Source organism: Falco punctatus, assembly GCF_963210335.1.
Source record: "Falco punctatus genome assembly, chromosome: 11".
In the NCBI taxonomy this organism is placed as follows: Eukaryota; Metazoa; Chordata; class Aves; order Falconiformes; family Falconidae; genus Falco; species Falco punctatus.
The window spans coordinates 13974991-13993031 of record NC_137591.1 but is presented as its reverse complement, the minus strand read 5'-3'; the positions used below and the strand labels follow the sequence as shown (position 1 = coordinate 13993031).

The 18041-nt window shown below is 36.0% G+C and overlaps 1 protein-coding gene across 1 annotated transcript in view; it reads right to left on the bottom strand.

The window, feature by feature from the left end:
- The window catches only part of MIGA1 (mitoguardin 1), a 40726-nt gene that overhangs the window by 19750 nt on the left and 2935 nt on the right, over nt 1-18041 (bottom strand). Inside the window, exons 3-7 of the mRNA XM_080406914.1 lie at nt 16865-17042; nt 16205-16341; nt 15816-15942; nt 15182-15318; nt 14287-14410 (exon numbers count right to left, since the gene is read on the bottom strand). Coding sequence (XP_080263040.1) covers nt 14287-14410; nt 15182-15318; nt 15816-15942; nt 16205-16341; nt 16865-17042 — 703 coding nt within the window. The remainder of the gene's footprint in view (nt 1-14286; nt 14411-15181; nt 15319-15815; nt 15943-16204; nt 16342-16864; nt 17043-18041) is intronic.

Genomic DNA, 18041 nt, shown 5'->3' with positions numbered 1-18041 from the left:
ATTCACCTTCACACAATGTTTTAGAATTCTGAAAACTGTTTATAATGTTATCTTCCCTCCAACCCTGAATGAAACACGGCATGAGTTCACATGTGAGCTTGGCACTTACATTCAGTAGTTAAAAATGGAAAGCACTTACCAGCTGGCAAAGGACTCACTGGGAGTTAAGAAAATTATGTCCAAGTGCCACCTTTAAAGCCAAGGTTTCCTATTCTCAGCTCTCCTGCTTCAGTAGAACATCAATGCAGTAACACATCACGAGCAAGATGAGAAAGGAGAGACTTGCTAGACTCCAAAGAGGAGAAAACCTTGCAAAGGAATCCACTTATGAAAAGTCAGGGTACCCCAAGAGCAGCAGGGTCCCAGTATTCTGCCAGGCGACCACACAGGCGGCCACTGTGTTGTCTGCTAGTCAGGCCCCTTAGACGTGTGTCTTCATCCTTTAGACAAGGGGATTACAACAATCAAGTTCAGAGAGCGCAGAAGCACGAATTACTACATAATTCAAATTCAAGACAACGTGTCACAGTCTTCTAGCTAGTCACAAGTGGCACAGTGGTTTGTCACCACTGTTGCTGAAGCATCCAAAAGCAGCTTTATTTATGTTCATAAATAGTCATAACTCTGAGAGTGCTGACTGAATATTCATTTAAAATTATCAGTCCTACCAAGTAGCTACTAATGTATTACATGAAGTCTTACAGGATGTACCTAGAAAGCAGTGAATTTTAGTTTATGTCACATTTATAAAAAGAAAACAATGCCAGCCTTCAGATGGCACCTTCTGATAGCTATGTCATATAGCTACAGGTTAAAAAAGCCATGCCAAGAATGGAACGGAGTGTCCACACAGACCATTCTGCATTTAACAGTTACTGTTAAATTATGTGCTTACATTCTGCATTAACACAAGTGCCTGAGTTCAAGAAAGTGCCCATAGCTGGAGGCATCTCACCTCCCCTATATAAAAACAAAGCTGTTAATGACTTCAGCATAAAAATATATTTCAGGTCCAGGTCTTTTAAAAACACCTAACCAAATACTGTACTCTACCAGTACGTCAGCATGTATCACAAGTTAAACGTGTCCCGCGGGTCTTTGTTGGGACTGCTCTGATGCAAACTGAAGTGACAGATTCCTTTTAAAAAACAAAAAACCCCAACCAAAACCATCACTCCTCCCACCCTCACCAAACCCACAAAAAGATACTCCAGTGCTGTACGATCATCCAGCGGTCAGTATGTGCTCCCACTTCCAATAGGCTCTAGTTGTGAACACATGCTGCTCACCAGTATTTGACTAGGAAATCAGCAACAAAGCAGTCTAATGTAAAGGAATAACTGGGGGAAACTGAGTATAAGACAGCACCAAGGGCTTAGTCTTTGCAATTTCACCTTCCTCCTGGTATTCACAAAACTTTTGAAGGTAAGCTGTGGTTGAGCTAACTGCTGAGCCTTCCAATTATGTCCTTTAAAAATACCTAGTAGTTTTCATGCAGAGAATAATTTTCTGGTTTTGCGCAAATATAAGGCCAAGTCTTACTTCCCCAGCAAAAGTTGACTCAACAAAACTCTCATAATTGTTTCCAAGTACAGCTATAATCTTCAAGGTCCACATAAAAGCCTTCCACTAGAATACTCTCACGTAGGTATAAAAAAGGCCCATTTTCCAAGGCACTGGATGCTTACCTAATTATCATTATGCAAAACACAAGACGTTCTTCACTCACACTGTGTTCTGCATTTATTACTTTGATGTTATTCTTAACATAAAAGGAGTCCAGCTGATGAAAAGCTGAATTAAAAGCATGTGTACAGATGGCAGTAATAGATTCTTTATGCTTATATATAAATAAGCAGAGAATGTATATAAAAATTGAATAGTACAATCCATTAAGTTTACATATATAAGCAATAAAATGCACCTGAAAACCAAGATGTAGTGATTTGCAGTATTTGTCATCTGGGGAAAGATGCAACTTGCCTAAAATAACCTTCTAATCTTCAAGAGATTTTCCACATACTTCAGAAAGAAATAGCAGCAATTTCTGGGATGTTTATAATAATTTGGTTATTTTCAGACCTTCAGGATACTGACTTTGTCCATAAAGTTGTATTAGCTGCTCCACACCACATGTTTAATGATGCATAAAATAATACAACATGATTACTTCTCTTATATTCTTAAATAGTGAAATCAAGCACTTTGAATGCTTTCATCTAGCAAAGGTAGAGACAGCACAAAATACTTCATTTTCATCTCTCCAAGAAAAAAAATCAGATATGCCTAACAAAGGAATTTAAGCACAATTTATTTCCTGTAATCCACAGACAAAGGTACATTAAATAATCCAAGAGTATTAGGAACTATGATATAGCTTTGACATTCTGGATATCAATATGGATATCAAATAATTCTTTCAAGATTTAAGTCTGCTAAACAACTCTTCCAAAATTTTGATAACTGAATTGGAATATTTTCTGATAGTTGCAAATTTTTTTAAGCAAAGAAATTATTAAAAGGCTAGAAATACAATTTTGTTATAGAGAATGTGACCTGTGAAAGCTGTCCCTGAATCATCATGGCATGCTTTATCGTAAAACGAAAACCTCAAAATAGAAAGACCTCACCATGAGGAACTCGGCAATTCAAACCCCAAGGAAGAGGCAGAGTAAGCACAAGTCATCCTAGATTGCCAAAATCTGAATTTTAAGAAAATAAATGCATATTTTATAACCTGAAATAACACATCTTATGTGTTGACAGCTGAGAAATCAGCTTAGTAAACACAAAATAAATGTATGCATGTGTTCACTTCTCTGGTTTACTGCTCTGACTTTCTGCTTGACATCAATGTATCCCGAAACAGATTTGAGATGTGTATCCTGTGTAAACTAGATGTCACCGTTAGGTCTCTCCCTATCATACAGCTTTTTGTTTCTTTTGTTATTTGTAACTGCACATAAGATCCTACATTTATAGAGGGTTACAATTTTCTGCAACTTCTTTTCTTTACCCTGAAGCTAAAAATTAGGGGATCTTCCCTCATTTTAAGGTTTAAATCCCTGTCCTTTACAGAACAATTTCATTTCTGACCACCCTCCTGTTTTCAAGTCTAACAGTTGAGGTAACAGTCTCTGTGCTTGTATTTGATTTCAGAGAGAGGATCTGGCAATCAAGTTTGCTCAGCCATCTAATCTGGACAGAGTCTATTTAGACGGATGTGCAACACAAAATTGACAGTTTCCTCTTCATAGGGGTACTCCCGTAGTTCAGAAATCACCACATCTATTTTGTTCACAACAAAGTCTAGTTTGAATTCCAGTGCTGCTTATTTTAAAACTTAGGCTGTCCACCAGGGATTTACAGCACAGCACTGTGAAGACTGCCAGATACCTTAGTCATCAGATTTGAACGTCACTGCCTTTTCTTAGTTCTTCACTTCCTTAGTTCTTCACATCTTAAAAACAAGCGCAACCTACTGCTATTTTTGTACAGACATTTTCTAGTGGCAATGGAATGGTCTGTTCAAGCACATTCAGTGTGACACTACATTAACTCATTGTGATGCAGAGCAGATTCAAAATGCAATGTCATGTTTACAAGAGAAGAGAGTACGAGGTTAACTTGGAGGTTTACATATTATCTAGAACTAGCTCCTTTAATACTTCCCTTATGCTACAGGCCTCTATAAGCAGCTTGGGTAAAAAAAAATCTTCTCACCAGATTTGAAAGAGAAGTCTCAAAAGTAAGTGAATTTGTCCCTTTGGCCTCAGTTCTACTACACCTGTGTAAATCTATTGAAATCAGTAAGTACTTAAAGCAAGACGTTTACAAGAGTGCATTACTAACAGTATCCCTTGCTTCTTTCTAAGGCAGTTCATTGCCACCTTGGCTTTCCCACCACGCACCCTTCATAGAAGACAGTAGGAAGCACAGTGATAAGAAAGGACAAGAATAACAAACTGTTGCTCAGCTCCTGAAACTTGTTGCTTTACAAAGTTTCCAAACTTGCTGTACAAAAAAAGGAAACAGTAAACAGTTTAGTATGCTAGCATAGAGACTATTTTGCTGGACACAGCACAAGGGTATGGGACCATCCAACATGTTCTCTTCATAGTGAGTCTTTAAACACAAGATTGCTGGAAAGGTTTTCTTTTGCCAGCACATTATGCTTCAGGGATGTCAAGATTTCAAGGTAAGTGAGACAGACTGACAAAAGGAACCCACATATTCATTTGTTCTTCCATTAAAAGAAAAACACACTGTGTAGCAGTTGGCAATTCCACTTACATGTATGAAGACAGACTCAGAAAAGAAAGATCAATACCATTCTATCCCCAGAATTAACAGAAAGACAAAACCAACAGTGTAACTAATGACCCTCAGTGCAATAAACATTAAAAGACACAAATATATACATAAATATTTGATTCAGACTAACATTTGGATTCTGTACTGAGAACGGAGACTAGCATATTTGACACAGTTAAACTCTTCAGAGGCAGCATAATAATCCTAATCTTCATTTGAATTTCAGGGCAGAACCGTTTTACAGAATTCTGCAGCCTCCAGTGAAACTGCTCATGAACGTGGCTTCTGCAAACCCAGCTGCACACAGCATACCGTTTAGGAACTTAAATTAGCAAGACACACATTTAACTTTAAACAATAAGACTTAAAGAATATCTTAAGTGCCCTACTGATTGGGGCCTGCTTGCATTCCACTTGCCCCAGAGAGTAGGAAAGAATGAGATAAGAGTCCTTAAAAAGTTGTACTGAATGAAGAGTTCTTCCTCCGGACCTTTAGTTTACTCAGTAACACCAGATTCCAAACAAATTAAAAACCAAATTAATAACATATAAGGTTGCTAAATGCATTAGTAACAACATATTATATGAATTATAATGTAAGTAATGATTAGTGCAACCTGACTTCGGAAGGTAGCTTGACACTGATTAGCAGCTACTCTAACAGACAGTTAAAGCTGCTATCTAGTCAACATATTAATTATCTGTGATAAAATAAAGTAAAATAAAGCAAAGTTTGAATAATAACATACATAATTTATGCTACCTGAAAATATGTATATGTTTACCTTTAAATACTTGCAGCATAGTTGCATGTAGAACAAGGGCAGCTTTAAATAGCAGTAAGAGAAAATAAAGAATGATGTGATCGACATATGCTCCTTCATCAGCTACACTACAGCACTTCGCAACAAACAGGTTTATTGGGCAGGATGAGACATAGCGTGCAGATCAGATATACCACAAAATCAGAAAATTGACTGTAATTTATTAAAAAAGGTTTGAGTCATCAAAAGGGAAATAAAACATCCTCAAACACAGTTAAGTTTTTGTTACAATTTTGGTAATTAACTGCATAAATACATGCATGATTTGACACAGAAATAATAAATTTTCTCCCTCTGTTACTATTGTTCACAGAGCCTTTTGCTATAACTTGCCATAGAAGCAGATTTACTTCCACGCAGAGGTTCAACTTTGAAACATTTCAAGCTGAAACAAGTTTAGGAAAATTACAAGATACAAAAAGGCCTTTAGGAAATAAATACTTACAAAAGCTACTTGAGCCTCCTAGCTATAGAGTAAACAATTAAAAAAACCCCTCACAAACTCTATGTGTGGTAAATAGATGTGTATGTATTTATAGCTAGGGCTAAAAACCAAGCCCAGTAAACAGCAATTGCTGAAGACTGTGCTATGTGGATATGCTACAACCATTTCTGCCAGGCTGATGGGTCAGAGCCTTTGACTTAAATGGCAGCAAGATTTAAAGAGAGTAAACACATCAGTTAAGAGAAGTTACTTTTGCATGTGTCCACACAAACACAATGTGTTCATTTTAAGCCCTTGACAATAAATTGCAGACAGAAGTTTATCTAGCTTAGTCCTAACTGAATGAATGAATAAAGGAACTTAGCACAGAAAGCGACATTTGCCGATTTTGTATGATTCTGTCAGTATTCCCTTTAGATATTGTGCTCAAAAAGCAATTGTAAAAGCTTAAGATGTTGTTTCTGCAATTTCAAGATTAAGCTACCAAGCTAAAGAGAGCTGGTGACCTTTGAAGTCTTTTCAAACTCTAAACTATCACTGTCTGTATCTCCCCCATCCCATTCTGGCTCTCCTTCCTTCACATTACCCAAGAATGTTTCAGACAAGCCTCTCTTAAAAATAGACTTTATTGCAAGAAAAAATTGTTTTAATACAAGTTCTAAAACAGGAATTAGCCCTGTGGGCCAAAGCATGTTCTTGATCATCAGTTTATATAACCTCACACTGTGATACTCCAGCCAGAAAAATAAACACTTATCCCACCCTCACTACTTGCCATCTGTCTGGTATATTTCTGACCTTTGGAATGTTTATACTTACAATGTATATAAATACATAGAAGTTAAGTGTATATACATCCTTTTTAGTAAGAAAAAGAATTTGTAAACTATAACTTGTTAAGAATATACACAAGAACATGCAAGCGGTGGGGGGAAGCAAAGAAAGAAACTTCTTGCCTTTGGAAGGCTGTTTCCACTTATTCCATACATCACTTCTGGAAAATGGAAACCAAATGAAGGCAAGTGGTTATTAAATCAAGCCTGATGTGTGGGGAAAAGAATCACTTTTCTTTACACAAAAAGAAGGTAAAATGTGATTTTTTTTTCAAAAGTTGTTTTTTTTTTTTTTTTTTTTTTAAAAATGGAGAAACTATCGACTAAGCATAAAACAACCAAGAAGAAAAGATGTAAAAGGAACACTCAAATATATGCCTTTAAAGTAGTGTTAGTCATATGTGCTTGCTGTAGTGGGGTAAGTGATAAACACGCAGATAATACAGCATGAGTTAACTAGTCCTAGTTGAGTAGTATCATGGGGCACTAACTAGCATAAATTGCTGTACAAACGCTCCTTACTCCTGTAAGCAACAGGAGCAGCTTCATTATATTCCCCCCTTTTTCTCAGGGATTTAAAATTGATGGATAGAGAAGAACGAAAAAGACTGAGAATGGTAATTAGAGCGTGCCCAGGTAACTATGTGGAACCAAGAAGATCGCGGTAAGGAGAGATCTGGGGAAGGAGACTATTGCAGTTGCTCACATGTTGTAAGGGATGAGCAGAAACAGCTGAGAGAGAGGTGGACTTTGTGTTAGGAGGGCTGAGCAGGGAAGCACCATAACAGCTAACTGAATAAACTTGGGGAAATTAAATCAGGTAGATGGGTTGTGGCTCAATTATGAGCAGCCTTTAGCGTTAAAAGGAGAAATAGATTGTATTTCATTTGAAGAGATGCTCCTGAAAGAGAGACAGCTCAAGGGAGAGCAATAATCTGGTCAGAAAAATGAGCAAAGGTAAGTTTTATAAACAAGTTAAGTCCCTGTGAGAGAAGCATGGTTTAAATGGACAAGGCAAGACAAGAGAACACACCAGGAGCCAAGAAGCGAGAAAGACAAAGGCTTTAACAGGAGTTTTGGTGTGGACAGAAAGAAGACAGGTTTCAGGGATGCCATTTAAGGAAAAGCAACAAGGTGTATAAATAGCCTACACAGTTGCACATAAGAGCAAAGCTGTTGGGCAGATGGTAACAAGGGTAGTCAGAAATCAGAAACTGACTCTCTTTCTGGTCTTATTGGAAGCGTTTTCAGAAATTTCTACCCATATCACCCTCCAAGCTAACATACCTTGAGCTCTCCAATGCTGGTTCAGTGTACAGTAAAACAGATTATTTTGAGCCACTGCTGAAAAGACTTCAACTAATCTGTTTCACTGTGCAATGAAATGGCATCTAAACTTCAGCTTTTAAGATAAACGCAAACATACACTCCAGGTTATCAAATACCAACAAAGATACAGATCATCAAACACTAATCTTTTCCAGTACCAGCAATATCACTGCAGGTCCATGCAAAGCTATTTTGCGTTTTTAGTATAGTACTGCCAAAATTAAGAGTATTGCTGAGAAAGCCAAGCATTATAATCTTTTCATAGAAACGTTTGCAGAAATATTTTTGTTTACAGTTGTAAATTGAACTTTTAACTACCAATCTTTGCTATTCAACAATGTGCTTAGGTGCTTTTGGATAAAGAATTTTGCTGAAACCATTTAGAAAATGTTATTAATATTGTACAAATATACCTTTAAAGGAAAGCCTTAAATTTTATTGAGAGCAGAAGAAATACTACACAATTCAAACACCTGCCCTTTGAGAATCTATTGTGAATCAGAAACATGGAGTTACAGCAATAAGTTGCAATACAAGAGACCTCACAGTAAAACGCAGTAAACTTCAGCAGTTTCTGAACTTCCACAAACTGTAATAGCTAAATTGTGTTCAAAATATGCATTTTTTAATAGGATTGGAATAACTTTTCTGGGCTTTTCCTCAGACTTAGTAATATTGTTTTCTTTCCTTTATAAAAGCATTTCTTGGGATGAATATCCTTTCACACTTAAAAAAGAAAAAGCTATTGTTTTCCTTTGTTTTGATTTCAGTTCTTTTCAGCCACTAGAAAAATGTTTTGTCCTTCTCCAAGAAATGAAGAAATTTAATGTAAATTTATCTTCAAGGAACACAAAGCAAGCAAGAGTTTTCAGGTTATCATAAAAAATATGCTACTTTGAAATTATTTTATAGTATGTACTACTAGAACAAACCCAAGTGAATTGCTACAAATTGCTCACCTCCTCAGTAGAGCCTTAGAATTATAAACAGAAACATTTCTTCTGCACAACCAAATAAAACATAATACTTCCAAACTAAATTTTTTCCATTAACATTTCAGAGGCAGGAAGGAAAATACAGGCCCTAGATATTAATTCATGGACAGTAAAACATTATAGAGGCCTGTGTTAATAAAATGGATAAACGTGAGCTTTCAACAGCTTCATTGATCATGCAAAGATTTTTGTTTTGTTTTAAGAGCAGTTGGAGAAAAGGTTTCAGATATGTAAATAAGGTCTCTGAAGAGTTTTGCCACTAGGTTAAAGGCTGTGCTTATTCTCTCCAAAATGCCAGGCATATCTTTGAGTGTGAGAAGAAAATTAAAAAAAGAAACAGACAAACCTTCCAACAAAACCATCCAACAGCACAGACCTACCTACTGCAGTAGCTCAAACAATTCACTTATTTTAAATTGTATAATTAATACAAAATAAAATGTAAATATTTTTAAATTAAAAATGTAATATAGATTTTAATATTATTATAAAAAACTTTAAGGGCCAGTGTACACAAGTCACCATTAGTTTGTGTGCCAGCATTCCTTTTTTCAGCAGAAATCAAAATAATAATATGAACTATTAGGAATTCAGTACTGACAAGGAGCCCTACAATTTGAGAATTTTCCCCTCTGACCTGCAATTCTGCTTGTAAGTAAAGCTATTGTTTCTCTCCTAACTCTTTGCATTCCTCCCAAGCTAGCTCGACTAACATTTCAGTCTGCTAGAAAAGGTCTAAAAAGAAAAAAAAAAAAAAAAAAAAAAAAAAAAAGGCAGGCGGAAAAAAAGAAAGAACTTTCTTCAAGGACACAGTAAAAGTATTGGAAGCTTTTAACCCTCTACTCTATCACATTCGCCACTCAGAAATAACAAGATGAATGTTTTCTTTCACAGTTTTCTGCCAGCTGCCTCCTTCCTGATTCAGTGGGGTTTATACCTGCCTCAGGAAAGCCTGTTTCTAGGCTCCCCATGTTGCTTCACAGTCCTAAGAGCATCAGCATAAAACCAGCAGCAGTTTAGCCCTACATACTCGGTTTAGTTTCATGTCCAGAAATATTCCTGCTACAGAAATCCTATTTTACCTTCTGGTTTATATGATAATTCTGAAAGTCCAGTGGAGAATGCAACAACAAACATAATTGCATTCCATTATTTCATCTGTTAAATATGCATGTCTTTTCCAGGGCTGTATTCATTGTTTATCACTTAACAATAGTTCACAGAGTTTAAAGTTATTATTTGCAATTATTTTTATTATTGTTATTACTATTAATAGAATTCTACCCACAGGGAGAAAAGTTATTTCTTTATATCTGCTGCATTGTTAAAAGTTGAATATTTAGATACATCTGGAAGAGAAAATATTTAATTTACATATAACTAGAAAAAAAAAAAAGCAGCATTAGGAGGTGCTCATTTACACAAGAATCAAAAGCCATCTAGACTACAGCAAACAACCACTTCAAGCGATGATTGCTTGCTCTGACAAGTCACCTTTTACCTGTCATAGTAGAGAGGAACAAAGCACCTCAGGCCACCTCATGAAAGTGTCATGAAAGACACTTGGAGCAACAAGCTATTGCATTCCAGCAGGGTCCCAGATCACTCACTGCTGACTCTCCCACGCGCTATGTTACCATAGTCTCCTCCAGAAGGCTGTTTCTCAAACCTGGTTTGCAAATTATTTATCCTGCCAACCAACTTCAACTAGTAAGTGAGATCACAAAATGAAAAATCAAGGCTGTGGTATCAATGGCAGCAGTAATTTCTTAATTTGATTAGGTAGAGGGAAATGATGATCTGGGAAGAACAACATTTAAAGCTATGGGGAAGGTGCAACATCTGTGACTAGCAGACAAGCAGGGGAGAGAGTGGTTTCACAGTAGCCCCAGACGTTTGACAGAAGATTTTACAGAGAAAGCTGAAAACCAAAAACTGATGGAAAATTTTACCTTTGTAAGTTTCCTTCCTGACCAAATTTGGAGCGGATTATAACCCAGGGTTTCTGAATAAGAAGTGCTAGTCAGACATTTATGAACCAATCCTTTTGATAACACTTGATAGCACTTGTCTTAACTGCCAGAGCCCTGTCTCCAGCTGTGGCTAATCACAAGTGCTTCAGATGGAGAAAAGGGAAGAAAAATCCACAAACTGTAGCTAACCATCACATGTATCAGCAAAACATTTTCTGATTACTGTTGTGGGTCAACAGTTGAAACCCTGAAGGATAAGAGCTGGTTATAAGCATTCTAACAATAAGCTCCCAGTGTTATGAACCTACTAAAGACACAAAGGCTTTTTCTTGTTTGCTCCAAGGGCCATGAAAGAAGGAAAAAAACAGCAGTAGCAAGGGGAAACACTTAAATGACAGAAAGACTTCAATGACCATTTACCCCCAAATCCATCTCTTTCTCTCAAAGAGGAATAAAAACATCCTTCAAAATAACATTCTTCTATATATATATGTATACACATATATATAATCTTTGTCCAAAACACTGAAATACCCTCAACACACTTCAGAGGCAGCTTCAGAAACTTGGTTCACTTGAACCAGAAACTGGATCTTACGACTTTGACAACAAGGTCTACAAATCCCCCAGCACCACATACCTTTTCTATGTGTAAGTAGCTATTCAGAACAAGTAAAGCCACCTCTCAGTATTTTCTTCAATAAGAAGCTGGGCATACACAACTTAAACCACACGTTAGCTTATTTTTCCAAAACATGGATCATTTTTATAGCATGTTTTGTGCTGTCTAGTATTTCCCTATCTTCTGAAATATGAACAACAGAACTGGACAAAGTATTGTAAAACCATACAAAATCAAGATCTCACCTCTGCTTCTATGCTGACACTGTTTTTTTCACATAGCTGAAGAATAGCAATTTTTTTTCTACAGTACTGTGCTGAGAGCTTACACTGACTATGATGCAAAATTTTCTTAATGCATTCCAAGAGTGTGTGTTTCTTATTTTTCTTCTAAAGCCTCTGGTCTATATGTACGATCCATACTTGCCTGGATGCAAATGTAATTTGTTAGATTGTAAGTATTTAAACAGCTCTACAAATTATTTTATCATCAACTACATAGCTGCTAAATTACAGCGTTTGACCAAACATCTTCCCTAGAAAGCAAACTTTTCCCTCAATACTGGACAGAAGTCTAAACAAATGTTCACGTCAGTGAGCTAATTATCATCTATGCTATAGTTATGAACTGGCACTAATTACAGCTTTTATTATGTTGTCTGTGGTAACAAATACAAATTAGAACTCTGGGTGTCAGAGTTTTGGGGTTAGTTGGTTGTTTTTTAAGATTTAGAAGTAAATTGGCAATTTCCCAATCGTTTGGAACATTTTCTACTTTCCAAGATTAGTGAATAGTAAATGATGGATTAGGGTGCTTTCTTTATCCAGCTTCTTTAAGAAGTTTTGGGTATAAATCATCCAGGACTACTGATTCTGATTTAACAGATGCTGCTTTTTTTCGCCACAAATACCCATTCCTGCAGAGCAGAGGTACCTTTACTTCTGTTTTTGTTCAGAACTGTCATTTGCATTTTGCAGTAGGATATTATTCTTGTTCTTAGCAGTGTAAAGAATGCTGTACTATATTTCTTTTGGCCATCAGGATTTCATAATTTTCTCGGACTTGCTTATTCCTTTGACACTTGTAATACATGCTCATGTGTGTACACATGCACACACAAAAACAGGGAAAAAGTGATCAATGTTTATAATAGCATACTTCCTAAAAGAGTAATACAAAGCTTTGAACAGAAATGAAACAAAGTAAGCATTACACATACATTTGGGGTAGTAAAGGAAAGTCTGTTGACAGCAGCTTTCATTTTCTTTTACTAGATTACCAAATACAAAAACAAAGGAAAAAAGACGGTGTGTGTGAATCTGTAAGACACCCTCTAGAATTCTCTCAAACATACTTTTCTGTCTCTCCCAGGAAAGTTACCAAAAAACTCTCAACAACATCCTACTTCAAACTTTCATACGCTACACTCAGTGTCATATCCTACAGGAAAGTAAATTATCTAAGATTTTGAGTGGTGAAATGGTTTTATATCAAATATTGAACGAAAACACCCTCTGTATTAAATCTTCCAAGCACCAGTGCTTGGTACCAGATGATGCTCTCCTGTTTTTGTTCTAAAACATTCTGCAAAAGTGAAGCATTCTTTAATATATTACTTGCTGTTCAAGCCACAAATTCAAGGTAATGATGAAAAAGCTCCATATCCTGAACAGTGAAAACACTTCTCACTAAACCATTTCACTACTTGTTTTCCTTACTCATCTGGGCCAGCACAAATAAAATTCATAATAAAGTAACAGACATCTACTCAAGAGATCACAGATGACTCCTACAAAAAACATCTGAAAGAAATTAAATTCCCAGAACATTCTTGGTAAACAAGAATCTGGTTATCACATCTAAGAACAACAAAATACCAATTTAAAATACGTCCAGGGTAACCAAGCAAAAAAATAACTAAACACAATAAACATTACATTGAGTTCTTTGAACACCATTTTATTAATTTTGCCTAAAGACAGAAATTATAAAAACCCTAATTCAATAATTTATATACAATGCAACAATTTTATTTAGGGCTTATGGCTTCAGACATCAAAATGAACCATCAAATGCTTTTCTACTTTAAGAATTACATTAACAGGTGTATGAGATATGTCAGAAAGCCAACTCTGACCTAAATATAATTCCCACCTTACTCAGAGCTGTATTTAGTAGTTGCAGGAGAATATGAAGGCTAAGAGATGAGAGTACTGCCACCTCGTGCCAGTCAAGCTGAAGCCTAACAAACAAGATTACTGACTAAAACTAATCCCAGAACATGTTCTGCCTTTAGAGCCTGACAGTTGAGATCAGAAGCTTGATCTTGAATTATGAAAGAGTGTAATAGTTTAAGAACATCTTAAATCAATTCTTTAAATAAAAATAATCAAACTACCTGTACTTAATCAGCATGCCTGGCAGCAACTACTCATATATGCCATTTTAACATCCTGGGTTTAGTCACTCACAACTATGATAAATTTCAATCACCCCAGTTAAGAGCTTTGGTAATGGGTATCTGTTTCAGACTAAATCTTTCTGATTTTGTTTTGGTTTTTTTGTAAAAAATCATAACAAACCAAAGAAAAAGTACATGCATACACAGTTTGACAGTTCAAAAGACTTTTGAAACTCTCTAATACACCCATGGTATAAAGTGTCTATATTCTTACAGCATAAATATCTAAATAACCAAAGCAACATAAACTTTAGAGACTTAAGAAATATTATGAAAATTCTCAAGTATACTGACAAGCCACAAAGAAGAACATTTCCTCTCAGTCCATGCTTATCTAAAATATAAGGGTTATATCAATAATGTAAAGAACGTGAACTTTTTTCTGCTTATTTACTGATAAATATAATTCTGCTTAGTGGATATTTCACCATCCCCACACATCCCCGAGGCATTATTACAAGCAATAAAAATGTAGAACAGGAGTACTCACCAATATCATTAGCTAGAGAACCAGGATCAGAGGCCCCAAGGGTAGCTTCAAACTCCTCCTGAAGACGATAAGCTCTTTGAAGAAGAGATTCAAGCTTATGAATGAATTCAGCACTAATGATATCCTGCAAGATGACAGACATTAGAGGATTTTCTATTTGTTTAAATTCTGTAAGATTCCTTTATAAAATCTAAGAATATTAAGCTTTCAAAGAACAAATTGTGCCACATAAATTTCCTACAAACTGTACAAGTACACTGTCAGATGACTACTTCAACATCCAGAATACACACACTTTTCTAAACGTACATATATTTAGTGTAATAAAAATGAAATCTAATTTTTAAATGCTTTAAAATTGTATGTATGTTTACTGCACTAGAAATAATGAAAGCTACACAGGTGTATGTTTATTTAAAAATATTTTTAGCTTTTAGTTCATAAAAACCAAGGAATACAAATAAAGTTCAAGCACATTATTTGTGAATATTCAGAAATTTATCATCTTGCTCAAATGTTTATCTTTGCTAAGCAGATATCCTCTCACATAGTCGTAAAAGAAAGAGATGACCCAAGGTATTTTGTGCAGAGAACCAGTATGCTTGGTAGCTTGATAACATCACACAGAAGCAAACACTGATGCAACAGCAATTGCCAAAAAATAAGTAACGCCAATTTCCTCTTCCCATCCTCCTCCAAATAACCAACCAAAAAAAAAAAAAATAAATCAAAAGGAACAAAAAGTTAGGTGTCCTTTAAATGCAATACCACTAAACTGGAAATTAGAATTCATTCTCAGATTTGGTAATCAAATTAGAAGTTGAAAAGATTCAGGTAACAAAATGCAATGCATTGTCAGGGCAGCAACAGTAGAGTACAGATTGCATATACTCACTTCTACACTTTCTTCTGCAATTGCGTCTCCTGCTCCCAGCTTAATGGAGCCACAACTTGCTTCATCTTCAACTTGCCTGTTACGGAAAGTTAGTGCCTGCTCCCATCGACGCAGCGCTTCTTCGAAAAGTTCCATACCTAGGGGAGAACACAAATACCTCCACTTCATCAAATACACAGCTTCCATATGTATTCACATTTCAGAGTTGCAGAAAACTATGTAGCTAATAAGCTTGAGAGCGCACTAATAGCAGAGATGTAAGTTTTTAAAACAGCCATTCCCAGTCTTAAAAAAAATTTAAAAATGTAAAAGATACCTGCCTTTGTAATGAGATAAGAAAGTTCACAATATTATTAAAGCAACAGTGCTCAATGTATTCTTTCCTATTTACTTTATAAAATAATTTTATGGATTACTACTACATATATAGAAATTAAAAAAAAGCTCATTTTGAAAAACTAACTCTAGATCAAGTAAGATTTCACTGTCTTATGGAAATGTTCTTAGACATATGCCAACAGGGCACTGTGAAAGAACACCACAATAATACTGTGTAAGCGTCACTTTGCAGTAAAATCAAGAAATTGTTCACATTCATTGTTGGTAGATGCTGAATATTCTTATGATGACTTACCCATCAAATACAAATTTTCAGGTGTGGTCACTGGAATATTGACAAGCTTAATATCATCTTCATCTGCTTTATCCCAGGAATTAGAATTGGCACAAGCACAACTGTGACAAGAGGTGGCACTCTGAACCTTAAAAAAAAAAACCACACACCCAAGTTTTGAAGGGCTGTTATACAGAGTATCCTTAAATCTACATTCCTGCCAAAGTATATTACATCCAAGCTATCAGTCCACAAATTGTTTTCACTATGTAGTAAGTACAATGGCCTTGTCAGCATCTCTAGCCTTCTTGCGCTTGTTTAGGAAAGTTGTTTCAGCTCAGTGAAACCATTAGGTATATGTTCAGTGCAAGTTAACAGACATTCAGAAGTCTTAAACCAGTTCTACTTACCGAGGCCAGGCTTTGAACTGAACCAGAGTATTTACTGAAAAGTCCTCCATTTGCATAGATACAAGACTGAGATCCTTTTTCCTTAGCAGAGCTCAGAGAAAGAGTCAAGTTTTGCCGGCTACTGGAACAACTAGAACCTAAGAAATACACTGACTTTAAAGCTGCTGCCAACTCAAAACATTGTACCTTTCATTAGCAAGATCTATCAAGAATTGCATTTACTTTTTTCACTAAAATCCAGTTTAAAAGCAAACAATTACTCTTATATTTACAGTTCTACATGGGAAACTACAAATTACAACAGTCAATATCTGTAACAACAACCATGCATTTCAGCATAATTATTTTCCCATCCTATAAAAAAATCACATCTGCTTTCCTTAATATTGAGGTATGTCGACAAGAATGGCAAACATCAGCATTAATATTTTACTTAATTGATATGTTTGTTACCTTTGAAAACAAGACCAGCTTATTTAGAAGACACTAATTTTATTCCTAATTTGCACAATTTCTACCTAAACAATTTGAAACTACTCAGTATTAAAGGAAAATTGTTTTACTAGTGAGCAGTTATGCACACCCATCCCCTCAAACCCCTTTTCTTCTTCTCCAAGAAAACACAGAAAAAAAAACAACCTTGGGGGCTCCTTCATGTACCTTTTTCTGATGCAGCTGCTTTGGTACACTCTAATACCAAATGACTTGGTTCCCATAGTGGCACTTTCTTGTTCTTTTTTCCACGTCTTCTTTTAAAGTGATGGGCCAGAAAAATAATGGATATTGCACTCACTGCTGTTACCGTGAAAAGCTTCTTTAACCCAGGGGAAAGCTTTATCTGAAAATAAAAGTGTGTGACATCACTGGAAATATATGCTTCTTAACTCCCACCTTTCCTCCTACCCTCCTTTTGGCGTGTTCAATCTAGGCTATAGCTTGCCTGAGGGTGATAAGAGAAGCTGCTCTCACATAGCCTGAGAAACAACCAACTCTGAGTAAGGACAGACTAACTGCTTCTCAAAATTTGCAAGGACCAATAGGTGACAGAGTTTACAAAGGGGTTGGTGCAACAGAGTGGGTGGCTGCAGAGAGACATACTGCAGCACCCAGAACTACATGAATGGTAGGAATCTAAGTAAATTACTTTAAAACCTCTTTTTTTGTTTATTTCCTTCTAATGCTAGGACAAGACAGGGCTTCAATTAATTCTCCACTGAAGAGAAACTCACCCTTCACAACAAGACTATTTCTTGCACTGTTAAAGACTGGAGGATCCTACAGCTAACATTTACATGGTATTTCAGTTTGGGAAGAACATGTATTATAAGATATTTCTCTAAATAAACCATTCTTTTTTAATTGTTACCTTTTATTTTGGACATAGATCAGTCATAAGTTTACAGACATTTAAATTAGCAAATAAGAACGACATATACCAGCAATTGGAATTAAAAACCATTAACAAAGTTTATGAAATTCCAAGTGACGAGATACACAAAGAAGAAAAGAGCCACTTAACTGGAAGCTAGAGTCCATATTCACAAAACCTTTGTGAAATCTATGCTGCTTGAGAAAGACTGCTGGGAGACAACCAGATCTGCAGTCCTTGGAGCTAACATGGTGTTTCTGTAACATGCTTCCTCACATGAGAAAGAGCTGGCCACACAGAGTACCACTGCAGTCTGGCAGTCCCTGGTTGCTGTGCAATTTGTTAATACCATCAGAGTTTTATTTAATTTAAAGAAGCGTTGAAAGCTTTCTCTGCACTACTCAGTTTGCAATCAGCAAGTCAAACACCTTTGATTTGAGAACCCTGTCCTTAGTGGTACTGTATCTT